We start from the raw sequence: 23794 nt of genomic DNA, 5'->3' as shown, positions 1-23794 counted from the left end.
TTGATAAATACCACTTTTTCTTACAATTCATTGTGACACGTGTTTCGATGCATTCCGCATCATTTTAAACACCATACGGTATTAGAGAATGAACAAGTAGTAGTATTTACCAAGTAAATTTGAAATTAAAAATATTTAGGAAAACCCATACTTATCAGTGAGTTTTCTTTTCAAAAATTCATAAAAGGATTTTTTTTAAATAAAAAAATATCATTTTATATTTCAACTTGAAAAATTTATTGTTCCTTATATATAAGTATACATTCATGTACACATACTTTATTAACAAAAAGTTTTACAAAATAAATAAATATTTTACATTATTTCCTTAAATTACTGGATAAATAGTTAATAGATGGTTTTCTCGTATTTTAATTAATCACCAAATTTAAATATCGATATATATTTTTTTCAATATTGAATGTTACTATCACTTGGCGATCAGAAAGGCGTTTTTTACATACATAGTTTGAAACCAATGAGTGATGTGTCATCTTGTTTGTGGAAAAGAAATACATAAATGTAAGTTTATTTAATAAAAACATTTAGTAACAAGATCTAAAGGGTTATCAGTCTTTAAAAAATGCCCTGCTGTTAAAAATGTTAGATCTCTAAAACACTTCCCATAATTTTTTTCTGTTTTCCATAAACGTGATGATTTTAAGAAAACATTTGATGTACTTCTTTATTAAAATAATTTCAATAAATAATAAGAAAATACTAAACAGAAACTGGTTTAAAAAAAAACTTAAAATAAAACAGAAAATCATTTAAAAGTAAGATATAAAAAAAGTATAAAAGCAACGTTATTCCTCAATTTTTCGATGGTAGTTAAAAAGTAAAAAATCTTCCATTAAAAAAATGTGGTCCCACATTTCTTAACAGTAAAAAAAATGATAAAAATGTATCGGCTTTTGAAGCAGTTTAAAAAAATTCCACAATGTAATTTCATATCTTGGATAATACATTACAAACCAAAAAATAACACTTTATGTAACTATTGAAAGCTCATAGAATAACAAAAACATTTTACGATACTTTAAAAGTATTAATAAACCGAATGTAATACGAAAATGCTATTTACAGTGGTTTTACATTCAGCATTTAATGAATAAAAAAACAGCTTTGTGAAAAATAACTAGTAGATAGAAGATATTACATGTAAAATATTTACAAAATGTACATTCATCATATAGGGGTTTAGAAAAATTTAAGCTTACGTTTTTGAAAGACAATCATTTATCATCTATACGAGACAACATATTTACGACATCGATGTGATATAAAAATATTTAAAAATATTCATCCTATTTTTAAAACTATATTCTACCATTTCTAGGAACATTTCGAGCATTTCCTACCGTTTTCAACGAAATACGTTTCCATAATAATTGTCCTTTATCCTTCCGACACTTGTTTTTTTTTTTAATTTTTTATTTGGGGTTTTTATAGACACTTTAAATAAACATTATTCAATCGTCCATTTGGGATACTACTACCTACTTTAAGTTTAAAGAATTATGGTATAAAATTTTTAAATAAATATTTAACATAACATTTAACGGGTATAAATCACAGTTCAGTTTTTTTTCCAGTGGCAGCCTAATCTTGGTGCATGGAAGCCATCGTCCTGGCCTTGTTTTGGCTCATGAGATTTTTGAGGGTGGCCACTTCCGTGGCGAGACGGGCCAGCTCAGCCTTGAGGTGGGCGTCGTCTTCAGGTTCTTGGATGGCGAGAGAAGGCTGCGACATCTGTGGTCTGCCTTGGTAGTCGTGGGACATGGAGATACCGGAGTCTCTCTCGTCGCTGGAGCCTTCGCCGTCCCAGGGGGGTGAAGCCCTCAGACCGGGCTCTTGTTTGATGTGTTGAAGCGAGAGTAGGGCCCCGGCTACATCCCTGTCGCCAAGATGGGACTTGTGTCTGAGTTTCAGCGGCAGACTGTTGTTGGCATCGGCTTGGCCGTAGGACTCGCAGTGCTCGTCTCCTGATCCGGAGAGGCTGGATACTTCGTAAGGACTGGGGGCTCGTCTGGAGCGTGACAGGTTCAGGACGCTCCCGGCGCTGGGTTCGAAGTGGCCGCGGTAGGGCGGGTACTCGCAAGGTTCTGGGTAAGGTGTCTGCATCGGGCTTCGGAGCTGTTGGGGTGGCGGAGACAGCGGCGGAGGAGCTAGGTGAACAGCAGCTTGGGGAACAGAGGTAGAAGGCGGAGTAGGAGGAAACAAAGCTGTCGGAGTAGAATTCCCAGACAGCTTGGATCTTTTGGTAACGCAGAGTACCTGGTCGCACGTTGGTAGAGTTGCCATGACTTGCTCTATGCTTACAAGAGCTTCTCCGCAGATGCCGTACTTTTCTTTGATAGCGTCCAGCTGCGCTTTCAAGACGTGGTTTTCTTTAGATAACTCCACGACCCTTTGCTCTAACACCATATCATTGAACCTCCTCTTTTCTCGGGACCTCTTGGCGGCCTCGTTGTTCCTGCGCCTCCTGTCCCAGTAGCCGTCGTCCTTCTTGTTGTCCGGGATGAACTCGCGCTGCTTCCGCTGTGAGAAGAAGTCCTTGCGCTTGTAGTCGAAGCCGGGTGGGTAGTTGTCGGAGTTGTGGGAGTCGGTGCTCAGTGGGCCCATGCTGACGAGCGCGCCCTCGTGCGCGTAGGGCGGGCCGCGCGGGCTGGAGGGCGGCGGCGAGTAGGCGCTCGCGTAGTGCTGCGGCGGCTGCGCGGGCGGCTGAAGGGGCGGCGCGTGCAGCGGGGGCTGCTGCTGTTGCTGCTGCTGCTGCTGGTGGATCATGAACTCGGCGACCATGTTGCGGCGCGGCCGCGCGAAGCGCAGAGACGACTTAGTCTGGAACAAAAATTGAAAACAACGTTAGCTTTTGGTTGACAGACAACAAAAGAAATACTATGGATAACATTGGGATTGATTTTATATTAAACTAAACTTTTATTCCTTGTTTAGACCCAGTAATCTAATCTAACAATTTTTTTCTGAAAACACCGTTTCGTATTGAATAAAAGTTTTTCTTGAAAAAGAAAAGAATTATTGAAAAGTAAGGGGATAGAAAATAAAAAATAAAAAAATTCTTGAAATACATGGTGTAAAAAAACACTTTTCAATTTATATATATTATTTAAAATTTGTACAGAAAAAAATCGCTTTAGAATAATTCAGTTTGCGAGTTCCCCACTTAGTTATTAATATATTTAAAAATTAAAACGATTTTTAGCGCTGCGTCACATCAAAAAGTGATTGAAAAAATGTGTCAAAACGGAGTTCAGTTTATTTTGATATCACCTCGTTAAATAACCTATTATTTCGGCGCCAAAAACGAAATAACTGTTACCTTAACTAATATGCGCGGTGATTTCATATTATGCGCATTAGGTACTGCGCACAAGGTGTTATTTATTATAATATCACAATGCGAGTATCATGAATCAGCTGAACAATTACTCAGGAATGGAATGGTGAACTAGATCACCGGATAACTGTAACGGGAATTATAAAACAAAATGACCACATCGCAGCTATTCGATTCTGTTATACCTGTATTTAAAATGGCGGATTTGACGTTAAATTAATGATTATAAAAAATCGCTGTCACAGAAGCATAGAAAAATATGTGTTCAATCTATTTTCCTCTTCTTCTAACTACTATCCACACCCAATGGTGTATAGGGCACTGCATCACATCGATCCAATGTTATATAGATCATAAGTGTGATTATCTCACACGATTATAAAAAAATCACGAAAGTATAGATATGTACGTGTTCAATATATTTTATTCTTCTTCTGACCTTTTTACTCTCCAAATGGTGCATAGAGCACTGCATCGCATTGATCAAGTGTTATATCTTCTCACATCATCCTTTTAGAATTTCCCAGAATATATTTAATATTTTTTCTTGTTTTTTTTTTTTTTTTTATAACATTGAACCGATAACATTTGTTGGTTATTTATTAATTATTTGTACTGATATTTGGTGGAACTCCAGTTTTTATTTTTTCCATGTTAAATTTATTTATCAGTGATCTAGTTTCGTCTTTACTGATATCATCCGACACAACAAGACAAGGGTTGGAAACCACGATTTCATATAATTTTTCTGACAAAATAAATTTCAAATAAATGAATTTATGCATTGTATTAAAATAATAATAACAAATAAGATATTAAACCGGTTTGAACCCTTACATCCTTTCCCTATAATTAATTATCAACTTGATGAAGTGCCCTATGCACCATTGGGTGTGTGGATGAGAGTAAGAAAAATATAAATATATGTACATATGTATGCGTGTGTTTGAGTAATAGTAATGTGTTTGTATGTGAATATTTAAGTACATTACATTAACATATGTTTCCTTATAGGAAAAAAATTAAGGAAGGTGAAAAGTAGATATTATAATAAGAGGCCAGCGTTTTTTTTTATTAATTTATTATTCTTGTATAACATTTACGTAACGTCAATAGTAATATTTAAATAAAATCCGTAGAATATCGGCGATGACGTCTTTGTTACTTACGATTTAAAACATAGCAATACAATTATTAGGTAACCATTTAGCGAAGACGTTCGATATTATCAGATTGTTGCGGAGCAAGAAACACGTGTGAGTAATTATCGATGAACGATAGATATACTTTATCGCCTTTCCGCGAATTTGTGGATATACCACATTGCACGAAAGATTAAAACCAGAGAAAATATGGCAATTGCTGAATGAAAGTAGTGGAATGTGATCAGTTATAGTACTCGCTAGTACTTTTATTTCGGTTTATTTTAAGTAAGGTTGCAGCTCTAAGTGAGTGGCTGATTTTCTAAGAGAGGCAAGCCTAGAATGCCCTTGCCAGAATTTAAGGCTATTCCCGATTGCTTTTATATTGTTGTCACCAAGGTGTTACTGTCGTCATATCAGTCCACCTCTGTCATCCAATTATTAAAAAGTCTGGTAAACTAAGATTTAATATATTTATTTGATACTATCAACGACAATAAAAAGTCCCTCTCCAAGCACAAAATCTCAGTCTCTTTTTGTAGAAGCTCTGCGCAACTAAAATTATGAGATTGTACTAAGTAGAAATGTATGCAAATTGTATAAAAAAGCGGCATATATATATATATATATATATATATATATATATATATATATATATATATATATATATATATATATATATATATATATATATATATATATATATATATATATATATATGTGTGTGTGTATGTATGTATGTGTGTGTGTGTTATTTTATTATTATATACATCAAATAGGACAATTTTAATCACAAACATTGCACAATTTACCATTTATGTAAAGTTTGTTATCGGCAAAGTCATAATTACCTTATTTCTATATTGAAGGATATGATTTTCTATTTTTAATTCAATTACTCATGAATATGAATGGTTACACATATGATAATATTATTTGAATAGGTAATAAAACATAATTGAACATCGACTCAATCCAGCGGCTATGATGCAATTTGCTTCATTGTGACGTACTAGTCGCTAACGACATTACAGTCTTGAAGTGAAAAAACATCTAAGAGTGAAATATTTCCACAAATTGTTCAAGTCGTGTGAAAATTTGTAACGCCATAATTCAGAAATAAATTCAGGCGCAAATTGAAAAACCGCGTAATACCGATTTGGCATGGAATAATAATAACATAATATTTTTATAAGGTTCGTACGATGTTTTGCTGGGAGAGTCGTAAACACGCTCATTGTCAATTCGCCTAGACGGGTTGCGTTGTTTTTATTATTTTTTCGATTGCGCTTATCAGTAAAGTGCATTGGATAATACAAATACATTAGAATATTACATTAAATTAATTTAATGCGTTAGTTTACCGATTTAAATATTTTAGTATATTTAGAAAATGTGTCAGCCTCCGTAGTGTAATGGTCAACATGCTCGGCCACCGTACTGGAGGTCCCGGGTTCGATTCCCAGGGGGGTTTAAAAAATATAAGTGATTTTTTCACTCTAATATTTATTCAATATTACACTGGACTGGTACCTGAAGTGGAGGGCTGATCACCTTTCCTTCATGTGTAATCGATCGAGATAACACTGCGTTTATATGAAGCAGTGCCCTATGCACCATTGGGGTGCGGTAAGGGTTTTATTTATTTATTTTATTATTAGAAAATACGAAGTATCAAGAATTGTTATTTGTAATATCATAAATGTATGTATTTTAAAAAAAATATATAGTTAAATTATTCATACAATTTTATTCAATTTCCGTATATTTCTACTCAATACAGTCTTATCATTTTTGTTGCGCTGAGCCTCTCCAAAAAAAGACTGAGCTCTTGTGCTTGTAGAGGGGCTTTTTTCTTCTTTTTTTATTGTTGATAGTATCATGTTATGCATTTCAAAAAAATATTACTGGGGAATATATATTTTACACGGCGCGAGGGACTTTCCTTGTTTAGTTTTATATTGTAAAGTCTGTTATTTTTATAGTGTTAATATTATATTTGCAGGCAATTTTGAAAAAATCAAAGGTAAGCGTCAGAAAACATGAATTTATTTGTCTTCCTTTAAGTTAAAATATATTTATTATTATTAAAAATGAACTGTGTGTTTTGAACTGATTATATTTGTACTGTCAACCATTTATAATATAAATCATATTCAGGTACTTAGGTAAATTTTCCTTATGACGCAAATACAAGTAAAAAATACATTAAAATGTGTTTATCCACTTATTTTTTTGATTAACATGTTTAATGTATTTTTCACTTTTATCGTTATATAATTGGGTGAAACCCATACACGAGTAAAGTCAAAGAAATATAGTAATTTGGTAAAAATAACCGGAAAAATCATTCGGAATAATAGTAATCGTAATTCGGTAGAAAAAATCTCACAATGTTCTGGTGTATCCAAATTTTTATACGTACACAAATTCTGAATTTGCTCCAATTAATTCATGAGTCCATGAAGGTTTCTGCTAATAAAAGCTTACTAATTTCAACCATACAAAGTATATCAATTTAAAACTTAAACAAGCTATTGACAGATCGTAAGCCTTGTAAATGCCCAATCTTCCATGTTCTTTTTCACCATTTGATGCATTTTTAATATTTACCTTCCCTGTCCTTACTATCCTACCTGCGGACAAGCCTCTAAAAGTAGATGAGGCTTTGCTAGCTATTCCTTAAAAATAAATCAATAAAAAATATGATATTCATTTTAGTTTTAAGACGTCAAATTAATATTAATTTTTTTTAATGCCGAAGCAATGAGATTATTGATTCAGTATAATTTATTCTGGTAGCTAAAAGTGTGAAGCTTTCGGAGGAAGGACAATTGAATAAGTACCCAAGTTTCCTCCGACTGGCAACCCTGAAGTCGCATTAGCGGCAAACTGCAGCGCATTGGAGGGAAAACGTGCCCGACGGCTTTACATAACCTGAAATTAATACCCAACACAATAGCCGAAGCACATGTGTGCGGTGTTAGCACGTGTCGCGGGCGGCGTTCGCTGCGCTCGCTTTACCTATTTATAGCTGTTGACTTTGAAACGAAAGTAGGTGACTAGCAAATAGCCGAGTACTTATGTGTTTAAGGTACCTAACCTAGGATAATCGATATGCAAAGAGATATATTTTTTAATTCGATTTTTTTTTCAACGAATCATTGAAACGAAAGTAGGTGACTAGCAAATAGACGAGTACCTATATAGGAAGGTCTACATGTTGAATTATTTTGTCGAAAAAATAAAACAATTATTCAATATTTTATGTACAATATATTAAAGTGTATGAAATTTTCACATTAAAAAAAATACATCGAGACATCTAAAAAATTAGATAATGCTTGGGTTAGGTTTTAAATGTACTGTAAAAATACGTTTTAAAAAAGCTGACGTTATATTGGACTATCAGTTGTTTATTTTTAACCATAATTATTGCAATTTACCGGCATTTTTTTTTAGGTGAAATTTAAATATGTATAGTTTTTTTTTACTTTCTTATTTGTGTTACAGTCTTCTTAACCTTAATCCCAAAATGAGAAACGGAAATTACTCATCGGGAATATTATATATGCGACTTTTGTAAGTTATATGTTTTTTAAATAAATAAATATACAGTCGGTAAAAGTATGTAATATAAATAATTAAATGCATGTATGGAAGTGCAAATGTATGGAAAAATATTGTATCGAGTATTTATGTAACAATTGTTGTTAGTACCTTGCATAAACAACCTTGGCAATGACACCAATACAAACTTATAGTAATATTATATTCTATGTGTGTACGTGTTACACACGTGTGAATGAAAACTGCGCGCAAATATAATTTGCAATTACTATTAATATCATAACTACGATATAAATTAATAGATAAAAACGAAGCACTTAAAAAAAATAATGAACACATATCGCTCACTCCTTTCAAGAACGTCATAAATCAAAAATCGACAATTTTCAGTTGTGCATGTTTTCGGAATGCCCAGAAAATGTACTAAATCCCAGCAAAAGCGGCATATTTTTAACTTAATATTTACCCGCTACAGGGCAGAAAGTGTTGTTTTTGCATCTTGAAGAAAAGGTATTGTTTTATTATTTTTTTTAAATATACAAAATATTTTTCAAATGGAGAAAAAACCTTCAGGTTTTACCTAAAAAGATCTGTTGCACAGTAAAAAGTTCAAAAATGGCTTGATATTTATTTTTCATACATTGCATTATATTTTTAAACTTTAAAAACGATCTCCTGAAAAATTAAGTTTTTCGATTTATGACTTTCTTGAAAGGAGTGAGCGAAATATTTTTTCTTAAAAAAATCAGCAATGTCATATAAAATTACTCAAAATATAATAGATGAAAAAGATTATGAAAGTCTGGACATTTACGGGGGTTACGACCGTCATAGGCTGGTTTTAGTGATCACTTTACACACGTGTTACATTCACCAATTCTACCCATGATTGACAACCACACTACTCAAACTCTTGGAAGTTCTACATATATAAATATATGTTTGATCCAATTTCGAAACATTGTGTTTGAATCTCTAGAATTTCACTAGAGACATCTATTGGAGAAATGAAAGAAGCTTTTTATTGAGCAGAAACTCATATAAAAAAATAACTTCCATAATTGGATATAATCCAGATTTGTGAACTAGTGTTTGGATACACTCGAAACGTTGTAATCTAACATTACATATATTATTTTGAGAAATAAAAAGACTTTTTTCACATTTTTATTAACAAACAACTAGTTTCGGCAACAACCTGTTGTCTTCAGGGTTTGTTTTATGACTAAACATACATACACGATATATATAAAATAAACAGAGTACAAGTTATTAGGTTTCGATAAGGATAGAGGTACTCAAAATAGAACATTACATAACTTAACGATCACAAACAATGCATAATAAATATGTGATAGTACAAAAAATATTAATATTAATTTAATTTCATTTTATAAATTTAGTTGTTTGTTTAAAACTAGTTTAAACTTGATAAGAAGTTAGATAATAAATAACTTATGAAATAATAATTAATTAGAAATAGAAAATACATTGAACTTAATTTTATCAATTCATAATGAATGCAATAAACTGCATAATATGTTTTTGTTGGAAAATAAAACATTAAATATAATTTAATGAGGATTTGTGTAATAATTATATAATCAGAAACTAGCTAGCATTAGAAATAATAATATTTTGAGCATAATTGAAAATTTAATTTATATTTGTAGCACTAACTTTTTGACTATCCATTTTATAATTAAAATGTTTCGAAGCTAACCGCTTCTTTATGAAGACTAATAAATACATGATAAAGAAGCGGTTAGCTTCGAAACCGGTAGATATTATAATAAAATATTTATAGTGAATTTAAAACAAAGTTATATTTTAATTATAGTATTAAAAACTATTCTGTTTTTTTATTGTAAGAAAAATCGAGCATTTTTAATTTTATTGTAAAACCTTTTGAGACGGATTTTTGTTCTGAATTGATTTAAACGAAAATTGAATTTAGTTTTAAAATAAAACATTTTTTGAAACTGCATTTGTTGAGTTTATTAATAAACTTTATATTGCGTCTTCACCTGTTGATGAAAATATCTGTAGTTCTCGAAACTGGTCGTGTTTACATTGATAAACTCAAAAAAGTCGTATCATATACTTAGGTGTTTTATTTTTTATATTCTATTCGTCATATTATTCTTCTCAATTTATGTGAAATAAAAAAGGCATTTTAATTTGCAAAATTTATAAAAAAACAATGATTGATTTGGAGCTATTTTACTGAGATATGATTATTTTGCTAAAGATAATAAAAATGTAAAAAAAAGTATTTATACGAGTAAATTAAATATTAAAATCAAAAACTGAATTTTGAGTCTACTAAATATATTTTGTTAATGAAAAACATATAAAATAAAATTTGTGACAATTGTTTCGCCTTATAATGGCATTTTTAAATTACTCTGTCAAATAAATATGTAAAAAAAGTACCTTGAAAATTTCTCAAACGTAAAAGTGATCCAATTTTATTCCGGAAGTTTCTAGATAAATCACCAAACTATTACAAATCACAGTATAATTTGAATTAAAAAATACACTTTATTCACTTTGCTTAATGTGTGACGACTTTATTATCAGATATTGTCTGATAATAGAGACTGTTTGGTACGACGCGTCGTTCCACTACGACGAAAACTCGGAAACTGTCAAGAAAAACTTTTGAAGCGAAAAGCTGCGCGCACGGCGACGCCTGGCGGCCGATTGAAGAACTAACTCACAGCCCCCTCAGAGGATTTTCCGACATATATGTAGCCACGATTACGTCAGACGTGTTTCATAATTAAATTGTACTTACACTCGTGTGCTCATAATGGCTCTATTCACGTGTCCGTAGAACGTGTCTCATTTTTCAGCGAGCGCATTTAATAGCGCCAATACTTATGTATTTAATCAGCAATTAAAGAAACCCATTTACGAGATTATTCAATGCGTCTCATCTGCATTAATATTTGCAGATGAAACGCATTGATATTTTTACTTAAGAATTATTTTTACTTAAGAACCGCAAATCGATATATATAAAATAGAAGCCAGTCAGGGATCCAAAATGAATGAACTGAAAAAATACTGCAAAGAAAAATATTTGTGTTTGTTTTAGTTATGTTTTTAATTTTTTTTTCTATATAACATGTTTTTTTTCTTAAGGTTTTATTTTTTTTATATGCCTATTTGTTACGTTTTTTTTGTTTTATATTCTACATTTTACCCTGTTTTTCAATTGTCATTTTCTTATCTGTTATTCAGTATTTTTAGCCCTTAATACATGTCCCAAAATGAGTAATGGAAATTGTATAAAATAAAAAAAGAACTTTATTTTTAACCACTTTTATTTCTGCAAATTTTCTCCAACCGATGTCAACATGAGCCTTGTCATCTCCAGAGATAGATATGTAGATATCTATCCCTGAAGATGACGACGCTCTTGTAGAAACTGGTTGGAGAAAAGTACCATATACTCGTACTGTTTTTTTTTTTAAACAAAGTTAAGGTTGAAAGAAAAGATTTATAGTTTTATTTAAAAAAAAATACATGTCTATTCCTGAAGATGAGAAAGTTTTTGTAGAAAACGGTTGAAGAAAAGTACCAATTTTTATATTTAAACAAAGTGGTTAAAATCATCGTTTTAGTTTTATTTAATAAAGTCTACAACATTTTGAGTATGTTCAAATACTTGTTCACAAAATCTGGATTATCTCCAATTACAGGAGTCATTTTCATCTCACCAAAAGATGTCTCTAGTGAAGTTCTAGTGATTCAAAAATAATGTTTCAAAATTGGTTCATATATATATATATATAGATTTTCCAAGAATTTGAGTGGTGTGGTTGTCAAAAATAGGTAGAATTGGTGAATGTTACACGTGTGTAAAGTGACCAGCCTATGACGGTCGTAAATGCCCAGACTTACATATTCTTCTTCATCTTTGATGAGATGTCAAAAAATAATATCAAAGTTTTAGTTTTATTTAATAGTCTAATAACAAGTATTTGATCCGATGATAACAGTTCCAAATGACTAGTATGTAAACTAATCTATTCTATTCCGAAGGCCCGGTTAAAACTGGGTTAAATTTAACAGATCCGTTGAACGAGAGATGAGAAGTGGGCTAACAGCGGATAACTGTGAAGCAGCGAGTAACAGCTAACGTAGGATGGTAACAGTTAGCTGTGATGCAATGGTAATTTATAAAGACGGTTTAATTTTATAATCTCATTCGTCGTGTATATCATTACAGTGAGAACAGTATTTGACAGGTTATTAAAATAAATATTGTAGCCATACTTAAAGAATGAAATGACATCATTACATTTGTGTTTTATTACCGAGTTTATTTTATTTATTTTTATTTTTAGGGCAGTGCTCTCCAAATTTTATTGCTCAGTTAATTTAATCATGTAGACCTACTTCCTTTTTGTCCGCCTCCGTAGTGTAATGGTCAGCACGGTCGGCTACCATTCTGGAGGTCCCGGGTTCGATTCCCAGGGGGGGTCAAATAAATATAAGTGATTTTTTCACTGTAATCTTTATTCAATATTTCCCTGGACCTGAAGCGGAGGGCTGATCACCTTTCCTTCATGTGTAAACGATCAAGATAACACTGCGTTCATATGAAGCAGTGCCCTATGCACCATTGGGGTGCGGATAAGGGTTTTATTATTATCATTATTATTTTATTATTGAAATGGCTTTATTAACGTGTTAATTTCGTCGACGATTTCCTAATGTACACATATATCAGATATTTCGACTGTATTCCAGCTAAACAAAGTACATCGTACCGACATGTGTTTTCCTTGTGTGGACATGAATCAGATTCAATATTTAATAGTCGGCGACAAAATAAACGTCACTGTGACGTTGAAATTAAATTACGTGCCGATTTTCATGGCACACCTATGACATTACCCAGAACTTTGACATGATAATAAAATTGTTTACATGTTGTACAAACTAACAATATTATTCAAATTTTATCGCATGTAATTACTCATTTGTTTATTTATTTTTTATTTTATGTACATAACAATTTACATCATATATTACATAAAAATATATAAACATACACACATATCGCCTACTCCTTTCAAGAACGTCATAAATCAAAAAACTTGATTTTTCAGGAGACCGTTTTTAAAGTTTAAAAATATAATACAATGTTTTAAAAATAAATATCTAGCCACTTATTTAACTTTTTACTACGCAACAGATCTTTTAAGGTAAAACCTGAAGACTTTTTCTCCATTTGAAAAATATTTAGTTTATTTAAAAAAATAATTAAACAATACATTTTCTTCAAAATGCAAAAACAACACTTTCTGCCATGTAGCGGGTAAATATTAAGTTAAAAATATGCCTCTTTTTCTGGGATATAGTACATTTTTTGGGCATTCCGAAAATATGCTCAACTGAAAATTGACGATTTTTGATTTATGACTTTCTTGAAAGGAGTGAGCGATATGTATACATTCATACATGCATATATATGGACAGGTAGATAAAATAATAAAATAATGATATATTGTGATATAAAGTGGATATAACCGAGAATTGCACCAGAAGTAATATTTTCCTCTTAGAGGCGTCACCGATGTGAAAATGAAAAATGTTATGGATCAATTTTCAATGAATTAAAGATATGTTTCTTTGTTTTCAATAATTGATTGTAACAAAATATTACAAGGACTAAAAGAATCAAGAAAAACTCCAAAAATAATAAATCTAATTTGCGTCATAGGCAAATGTATTTTTATTGGATTTAATTGGATGTGAAGGGGAGAGATTTTACCCCAAAAATAATAACAAATTATTTTACCGATTTTGCGTGCGTCATTCTGTCTATACCAAATAATATGATGAGATGTGATGCATGGAGGCACAATTTAATATTAAAAATTGAGTTACTTTCAACAATTTACCTTTAAAAAAAATTAATAAGTTTGTGTGTTTAATGATCATCTTAATGGTCCCAGATTAAATGCCAAAAATGAATATATGTGACTATTAGAGTGAAATATGATAAATGATATTTTATTAATTGTTTCGGCATTAACTTTGTGGTAAGACATGTTACAATGATTAAAGAAAACACTTCGTTTTTTACCACTTGAGTTTTATTATAGACTAGATGTTTCAGAAGTTAAACTTCCATCATTCATATTATTATACAGACCTGAATGATGGAAGTTTAACTTTTGAAACATGTAGTCTATAATAAAACTCAAGTGGTAAAAAACGAAGTGTTTTCTTTAATCATGATAAATGAAATTTCACTCTAATAGATATATCGACTCTGGTATTTAAAAAAAGTGTTTTTATGATTTTTTAAAAAAAATACGTGTATTTCATACCATTTCTGTGAGCCTAAGCGGCTCATTATTAGAACACAAATATTTCTCTTTTAAATATTACAAAAATTCAAACATCCAATTTGAAGTAAAAAAAAACCAGTTAATAATCCGTAGGGTGAATAATAGTGACTGAAAAAAATGTCAAATTTACGAATTATACTTTGAATGAAACCGCTTTTAATATGTAATACACAAATGACCCAAGGGCGGTGAGGGTACATGTTTTACGTAAGTAGATGTCACGTGTATTTGAATGAAAGTACAAAGTATGAACGAAGAGCGTTATGTAAGGCCCGGCTGAGTAGGTACTTTACGGGCGAAACTATTGCTTTACCACACTATAACAGGAACGGTCACGTTGTCAGACCCGAGACAATTACATCATGCGCTCAGATGTGACGTCAACAAACTAAAGAGGAATAAAAAAATAATATAAAAAAATTCAAAATTTTAAGTGAGTCCAAATACTTTGAAACACAAATCTGGATTATTTTCAATTATAGGAGTTATTTTTCATTTTATTTTTTTAACATCTCAACACAGATGTAGAACCGAGAATTTGAGCAGTGTGGTTGTCAATCATGGGTACAAATGGTGAATTTTACACGTGTGTAATGTGGTCACTTTAAACCAGCCTAAGACGGTCGTAAGCCCCATGAATGCCCAGACTTTCATATTCTACTTTATCTAGGTTGAGATTTAAAAAAAATCTGTTTTAATTTTTTAAATAATATTGTATTATCCTGGCGTCAGGAGCAGAAAAGCAGTACCTACCCAACTTTACTAAGTACTACCAGCTTACCGTAATACCTAACTCTACTGCCTAGCCTAGTACATAGTACCTAGCTTACCTTACTACCTACCTCGGCTGTTTAATTAATTATGTGCACGTTACTGCCTGTTGTGTACCTACTTATATTATTTTTTCAGTAGCTAGTAGTATGTTTTATACCAAGGTTTCCTCCGTCTTCTTTTGCTCCTATTACCAACAACATTCGCTTCATAAATTTATGTAACTGTTATTTTTTCACTTTGTCAATCTTTCCATCCCTTGAAAACATACATGTAGCTTATAAATATATTATTTAAATAATTACATATTACATAAGAATTACGTAGAATTATATCTAATGAAATGGATCGCTGAAAATACGTATAATTTTTTTATCATGTACATAAATGTTAATTTATGACGATAATTTTACTAAAAGAGCAAAGTTTACGAGGTTAGTGGGTATTCTTTTTTAAAAAAATGTTTGTAGTAATTATGAAAAAAAAAACAATGATTATTTTTTAATACGAAATCATTACGCACAAAATTCTTAAGTATGAGTAATGAACGATTCATAAATGATCATACATTCATAAAAATTAAGAAGAAAAAAAAATTCAATTAAAATTTTGTTTTCGTCAAAAAATTACTGATAAATAAATATATGTAGGTTAAGAAGTCGATTGAAATGGAAATATAGAAGTCTGTGCATTAAGGGGGGTTGTAAAAGGCTGATTTAAGTGACCACACTACGCACTGTGTAACATTCACCATTGTACTCATGGTCGATTAATTTCGGAAAGTTGTATATATATTATATATGCTTTAATCAAACATCTATTAGATCTCGGCTAATTGATTTGTATTTTGACCAAGTAAATTATCGTCGCTTTGAACCCCATGTGTTCAAAATGGATATGACGCAACCCGTTTCGTTATATTTTTATGTTATTTTGAATTTGTTCCGGATTGTATATTTTATTATTTTTTAACTATATACTTACATATAAATACATATAAGTACTGTATACATTCATTATTATTTTTTTTAACAAAATAAACATATTTTGTTACGGAGACTCACCAAGCCACCTTGTGTGTCTTGTGGAGTTCTTTTTACGTACGTTTTTTTGCTGTTTTTATCTATTTTAGCCTAATATACACAAAAATCTGATACATCGCCTTGCTGCCTATTTGTCTGAGGGATCGCATTTAAGTAATGAATACACTGTTTATCTCAGGTTGAGTGTCCTCGGATCATTGTGTTCCGGACGGTACATTTATGTAACTCGAACGAATTGAATGGTCCACTGACAAACCACGTTATGTTAAAAAAATAAGTTTTTTAGCCAATAGCGGCAACCGGTGGAATACTAAATCTTCTACTGATTTGAGCTTTTTTAAGAGATTTTATAAAATAAACTGTCGATCGGCATAGCGAGTTTTGCAAAAGTATTTATTTTCTATCGCTTAATTTTTTTTTAATTACCTAACGTTTAAGTGACTCTGAAATCTAGCTACGGCTTATGTAACACTGTTTATCATGTCCCTACTTAGGCCTCAACTTTATAAGTTTCATAGCCTATGCCTACTCGTGAGTGGATTTACTCTTTATGTTTAAAGTTCCTATAATTTCATGTAATTCATGAGTGAAAATTCTAGGCAAAAACACTCGCTATCTCGCTAGAGGCATGAGTATTTTCTATCCCGTTTTATTCCTAACTTTGATTATTTTGTCAGATTATTTTAAATACGAGTGTCAATATTTTTAATTTTCTACCAATTGGAGCCATTGGATATTTTTTTTATATATATAACGTGGTTTGCAAGTGGACTACTCGGCTGATTTGAACAAGGTTTGTACGTGGTTGGCTTTTACGTTATTTTTCCCGGTGAGGGTAGGTACTATTCACGTTCACGTTTCACGTTCATGTGCCTTGACCTGACCTTTGCTCGACTAAGAATACCGCCGCTACATATAATGTATGACAACAGGTTGCGCAACGGTATACATACATACATAATGACAAACGTATCGTTTGTAGCTAGCTACCTAGAATCCAACAGTTACGTAAGTCTCTAGAGCCAAGAGCAGGGTCTTGTAACGTGGGTTTTTTCCAGGGCTGCGATTCCGGAAGGAAGTTGTAGTCGTGGTGTAGCCAACGTGTGTCGGGTTGTGGTCCCGTGGTTAGTGTCGCGGAGACATTTTGATACCTATTTTTAATAATGAGCCAAGTATTTTTGTAAATAATACAAATACAAATATTTCTCTATTTATAAAAAAGGTAAAATAAACTTTGTTTCTAATCAGAAATTAAAAAAAAAAACACTTTTTTCGGTAACTATACTTTGCTTCTTTTCAGTTAAAACATAAAAATTATTTTTTCAATGGTCTTGTAACGTTGGGCTTTATCCAGGGCTACGATTCTGTACGGAAATTGAAGTCGTGATGTAGACATGAGCTTAAAAAAAAATTTTTTTTGGCAAATTTAAACTTTGCATCTTATCGGTAAAACAAAAAAATTCATAATTTTTCAAAAACATTTTGGAAGTACAGAATTACAGTTCCAAAATTGCAAAGTCTAAACGGAGAATATCAATTTTTTAAAATTATTTTTTAAACTCCCTATCTTTTAATAATTCATTTCTTATCAAAATATACCTGTACTTTGAATAAAAACTTATTTTTTCAATACAAAAACGGTATTTTAAGCAAAAATTCAATGACGTTTAATATTACCTGGGTAAGTCGCGAATTTAGTATTTTGGGCCACCACAAATTGCGTCAATCGATGAACAAAAAAGCACGTGTAGAGATGAATCATTCATTAACAACGAAGTCTCCCTTTCCCAACGGACTTCACATTAAAAGATTACATGCTGTGTTTTTAACATTATGCGTATACGTAAACAACTCTAAAAATAGTCACCCCTTACAATACAATTCAAACTTCCTGTAGCCAACCCCCTGACAAAACGCAAGAGGAAATGAATTCTATATTTGGAGTCATGAAAAAACGAAATAAACATGTTTGATAGATCATAATATTCATATGGATAGTACAATACGCATATCTAAGCTAGGCTAAGTTAAGCATTGTTAACATATTGAGAATCTATTTACATTTTTTAAATTAAAATTTTACTTAGTAAACATCACTATTTCTTAAAATCTATTGTGACGCGTGTTTCGATGCATTCCGCATCATTTTCAAACACCGTAAACTTAAATCAAAAATGGACAAATACAACATTATGAGTGTGTCCAAATACTTGTTCACAAAATCTGGATTATCTTCAATTACAGGAGTTATTTTCATATTATTTTTTGACATCTCATCAAAGATGAAGAAGAATATGGAAGTCTGGGCATTTACGGGGCTGACGACCGAATTTGAATTTGAGTAGTGTGGTTGTCAATAATGGGTAGAATTGGTGAATGTTACACGTGTGTAAAGTGATTACTTAAACCAGCCAATGACGGTCGTCAGCCCCGTAAATGCCCAGACTTTCATATTCTTCTTCATCTTTGATGAGATGTCAAAAAATAGTATAAAAATGGATAGATTTTACCACAAAGCAAACGCCCAATCGATTAATGAAATTACATTTTTACGGAAATTTAATGCGATGCAAAACAAAATATGAATATATATATATATATATATATATATATATATATATATATATATATATATATATATATATATATATATATATATATATATATATATATATATATATATATATATATATATATATATATATATATATATATATATATATATATATATATATATATATATATATATATATATATATATATATATATATATATATATATATATATATATATATATATATATATATATATATATATATATATATATATATATATATATATATATATATATATATATATATATATATATATATATATATATATATATATATATATATATATATATATATATATATATATATATATATATATATATATATATATATATATATATATATATATATATATATATATATATATATATATATATATATATATATATATATATATATATATATATATATATATATATATATATATATATATATATATATATATATATATATATATATATATATATATATATATATATATATATATATATATATATATATATATATATATATATATATATATATATATATATATATATATATATATATATATATATATATATATATATATATATATATATATATATATATATATATATATATATATATATATATATATATATATATATATATATATATATATATATATATATATATATATATATATATATATATATATATATATATATATATATATATATATATATATATATATATATATATATATATATATATATATATATATATATATATATATATATATATATATATATATATATATATATATATATATATATATATATATATATATATATATATATATATATATATATATATATATATATATATAACATCTTTTAAATATAGTCAAAAACCAGTCCAAGAGTCTGATAATTCAACTATAGCTTTGTATACCTTTAGCAATTATTTTATTACAATTTATCGTCTGGTAGATAAAATAATTATTGATGAATGAAATACGAATTAGAAATAACACAAATATGTTGCATTATCTCTTTGTTTGATAATCGCAATCGTCGCGAAATATCCTGTATCGATAAAAATATTTTTACATATTTGTACGAACAAGTCACTTCTTAGAATTGTTTTCAATAATAATCAAAATTTGTGTATTGCCCAATGCGACTTTAATTTATCTTATCTGCGAAATTTTATATCAGATAGGAAATATTATGAAACATAATTGAATAGATTTAATCGAATGACTTTGTGAAATAATTAATTACTTGGTTATCGAAGAAATTGTGGATAAACTAATGTGCAAAGGCAAATAGCCGTAAGTTAAAAACAGAAGTTTTGAGATAAACGAGTTTATAATAATAATAATAATAATAATAAAACCCTTATCCGCACCCCAATGGTGCATAGGGCACTGCTTCACATAAACGCAGTGTTATCTTGATCGTTTACACATGAAGGAAAAGTGATCAGCCCTCCGCTTCAGGTACCAGTCCAGGGTAATATTGAATAAATATTACAGTGAAAAATGACTTATATTTATTTGACCCCCCTGGGAATCGAACCCGGGACCTCCAGAACGATAGCCGAGCGTGCTGACCATTACACTACAGAGGCGGACAAGTTAACATAAAATGATGCTTATTGCCAAAACATGTATCAAATTTGGATAATGAATATATCAGTAAAGGGAAGAGAAAACGTTTTTCGTTTTATTCAAATATCTAAAAATTAAAACTTAATATTTTATTCCTTAGTTCTCTACAGATTTCAATAATAATATTTTCGAAAGCCTGTGATTTTTCACATTAATTTATTAGCCAATAAACCAACATCGTGACAAAAATCTATTCCTGAAATTTACACCAATCAGTTTTTTTAAACACGTCGTTTTGAAACTGAGTTTTAGTGTAATCTTGAAAACGTTGCACAAATGACTGCACTTTGTAAAGTAGCGATCCAGCAGTCGTAATCAATTGTATGTTACGCAAATGTGACCTTAATGCCCTCTTGCGTAAGGGTCACGTGAGCTCGTCATGCGACCCATCGCATAACCAGCCAAGAGTAATTTATATAATTCGAGACAAGTCAATTAACTTATATAATAGCAAATTAATAAATAATATGACAGTTTAATAAGACAATTTAATAAACAGATAATTAGTCTCTAATTATTTTCCTTCAACCCTTGTCCGCACCCCAACGGTGCATAGGGCACTGCATCATATAAACACGGTGTTATGTGGATCGTCAACACATGATGGAAAGCTATTCAGCCCTCCGCTTCAGGCACGAGTCCAGGGTAATATTGAATAAATATTAGATTGAAAAAATCACTTTTTATTTTATCCCCCCTGGGAATCGAACTCAGGACCTCCAGAACTGTAGCTGAGCGTGCTGATCATTACACTACGGAGGCGGATAATAAACATTATAATGTATGTTTAAATGTTAATCAAACACTGATTTTTTTAATATACTATGTTGTAGTTTATTGTTAAAAAGACATAAAAAAATAAATTTTGTGACAATTGTTTCCAAATTTTGTGACAATTGTTTCCCCTAGTTTTGGCATTTTCAAACGAACGCCACAATTTCTTATTTTATTTTATTTTTTTAAACAATAAAATACAACTTAGTACTTAAAATATCAGTGTTTGATTTAACATTTAATACATAAATTAAAACGGAGTTCTACAAATTAAACGCCAAATCTATAATATTTTTAACATCTCATCAAAGATGAAGAATAATATGGAAGTCTGGGCATTTACGGGGCTGACGACCGTCATAGGCTGGTTTAAGTGATCACTTTACACAAGTGTAACGTTTTGATCAATATCACTAGTCTGTTTTTAATTGGTTGGGCGATATTGCTTTTTAGCAATGAGCCCGCCAATGTACTTATTTATTTTCCGTACATGAAGTCTAAATAAAATTAAATAATCCAGTATTTTTTGACATCTCATCAAAGATGAAGAAGAATATGGAAGTCTGGGCATTTACGGGACTGACGACAATAAAGTGTGTAGCATTCACCAATTCTACCCATTATTGACAACCACACTACTCAACTTCTTGGAAGTTCTATATATATGAACCAATTTAGAAACCTTGTTCTGGAATCACTAGAACTTCACTAGAGACATCTATTGGTGAGATGTAAAGAAGCTTTTTACTAAGCAGAAACTCTTATATTAGTATGTAGGGTCTGAATCCTGGATTATAATCACACACACGAGAAACGCCAAATCTATAAATAAACATATCTAAAGTATTCGTGTATCATTAATGAACAGCTAGTACATTGTATAATATAATATTTTTGTATTCTTGGTTCCTTGCATCCAAAGGTTACCCCGAACCATAATGACATAACGCTAATTGATAATTATTTTCGTAACTCCAATCAAATAGTGTTGTAATTTCCCTTATCACACACGTATACCATTCGGTGTAATGAATCAATATTGTAATGCGTTGGACCATTATGATATCGGGTTATAAACAATACTCGATATGTATTGACAGCTAATAAAGTAATATGTGGTATAAAACACATCTGTGTCTCGGAAGATGAAGAGAAAATATACAGAATGTTAGTATGCAAACACTCACTGAGATTGTAGTGTTTTTGGCATCTCAACATAGATGAAGAAGAATATACACATGATATAAAATTAAACACATTTTCTCAATGAATTTTTTATTCAACCTAACTTTAAAGTTAACTGGTTGAAACAAATTAACTAAAGAAATGGCAGTGTTATCTGTTGAACTTTATAGCAGCATACGCAACAGTAAACATTTCTAAAGCCGGCATTCAGCTATGTAAGTCACTTAGCGATTTCAATGTTTTCGATAGCAGTATTGTTTCATAAATTTTTCGAATTATTTCAGCGGTTCACAAATATTGTAAAATGAAACAAATATTTTCTTTTGCATTTAACAAAACTGAGCCACAGTAACGCGAGGCCGGTACAGCTAGTATATAAATAAAATAAAGTAAAAAAAGATCTGTATGATGTGAGGCGAGTGTTTTTCCTTAATAATTTCACTCATGAATTACATGAAATTATAGTAACTTTAGACAAAAAGAGTAAATCCACACAAGAGTAGGATATAAACATATAAAGTTGAAGCATTAGTAGGGGTTTGATAAACGGTATTGCATAAGCCGTAGTTCGATTTCAGAGACACTTAGATTTCAGAAAAAAATACACACTGCGTGTGTTTTCCCGTTTTCCGTATTTGTTTCGATCAAAATTTCAGGTGAACTTCTATAAAACAATTATGCGACTCTGTTTGCAGAATGATGTAACAACGAGATAAATCTTATTAAGATACGTATTTTGAGATTGCCAACACATTCCTCAGATAAATACGACACATCTGCGAAAAAATCAGCAGCTTTATTTGAACAACGCATTCCAGAAATGTTGTTTCATTTTGTTTGAATAGAAAATTCCAAGTGATCTCAAAAATTAAACAAAAGATTCGTAATTAGGAGATAACGCTAAATTATAATATCATCTTGGAAACATAACACGTAACTCGCTGTAATATACAGTGAATGAATCAGAATTTTTTATACAAAATTGAAAATTAATATTTGTTAAAAAAACCCACTGTTTTTTTAAATGAGGTAATTAAAAAAAAACATGAACATGTAACTAAAAATACGGATAGAATAAGACTGCCATTAAAAAATATCGTAAAATTGTACTATGTACAAGGGTTAAAAAATGTATGATGAGATGGTATATACACACACACACAAAACATAAAACTGCCTTACAGATTTGTAAAAATGTTTTAAGGCCCAATATTTGATGAATCGTAACATAAATTTCTTTAAACCCCGGTAACATTTAACGTTTTTATATTTTTTTTTGTTAAAACACCTTCGAATTGAAAAAATAAGTTTTTCTTTGAAATAAACATA

The 23794-nt window shown here is 30.3% G+C and overlaps 1 protein-coding gene across 1 annotated transcript in view; it reads right to left on the bottom strand.

Annotated features, from left to right (window-relative positions):
* Positions 1 to 213: 213 nt before the first annotated feature.
* Positions 214 to 23794, bottom strand: part of vri (nuclear factor interleukin-3-regulated vrille) — a 49140-nt gene continuing 25559 nt past the window's right edge. The window contains exon 2 of the mRNA XM_088264095.1: positions 214 to 2841. Coding sequence (XP_088120221.1) covers positions 1603 to 2841 — 1239 coding nt within the window. The 3' untranslated portion in view covers positions 214 to 1602. The remainder of the gene's footprint in view (positions 2842 to 23794) is intronic.

This window comes from Brachycentrus maculatus, unplaced genomic scaffold, assembly GCF_059751285.1.
Source record: "Brachycentrus maculatus isolate JH-2025_06_01 unplaced genomic scaffold, ASM5975128v1 h1tg000216l, whole genome shotgun sequence".
NCBI classification, from domain to species: Eukaryota; Metazoa; Arthropoda; class Insecta; order Trichoptera; family Brachycentridae; genus Brachycentrus; species Brachycentrus maculatus.
This window is presented reverse-complemented; position numbering and strand designations above follow the sequence as displayed.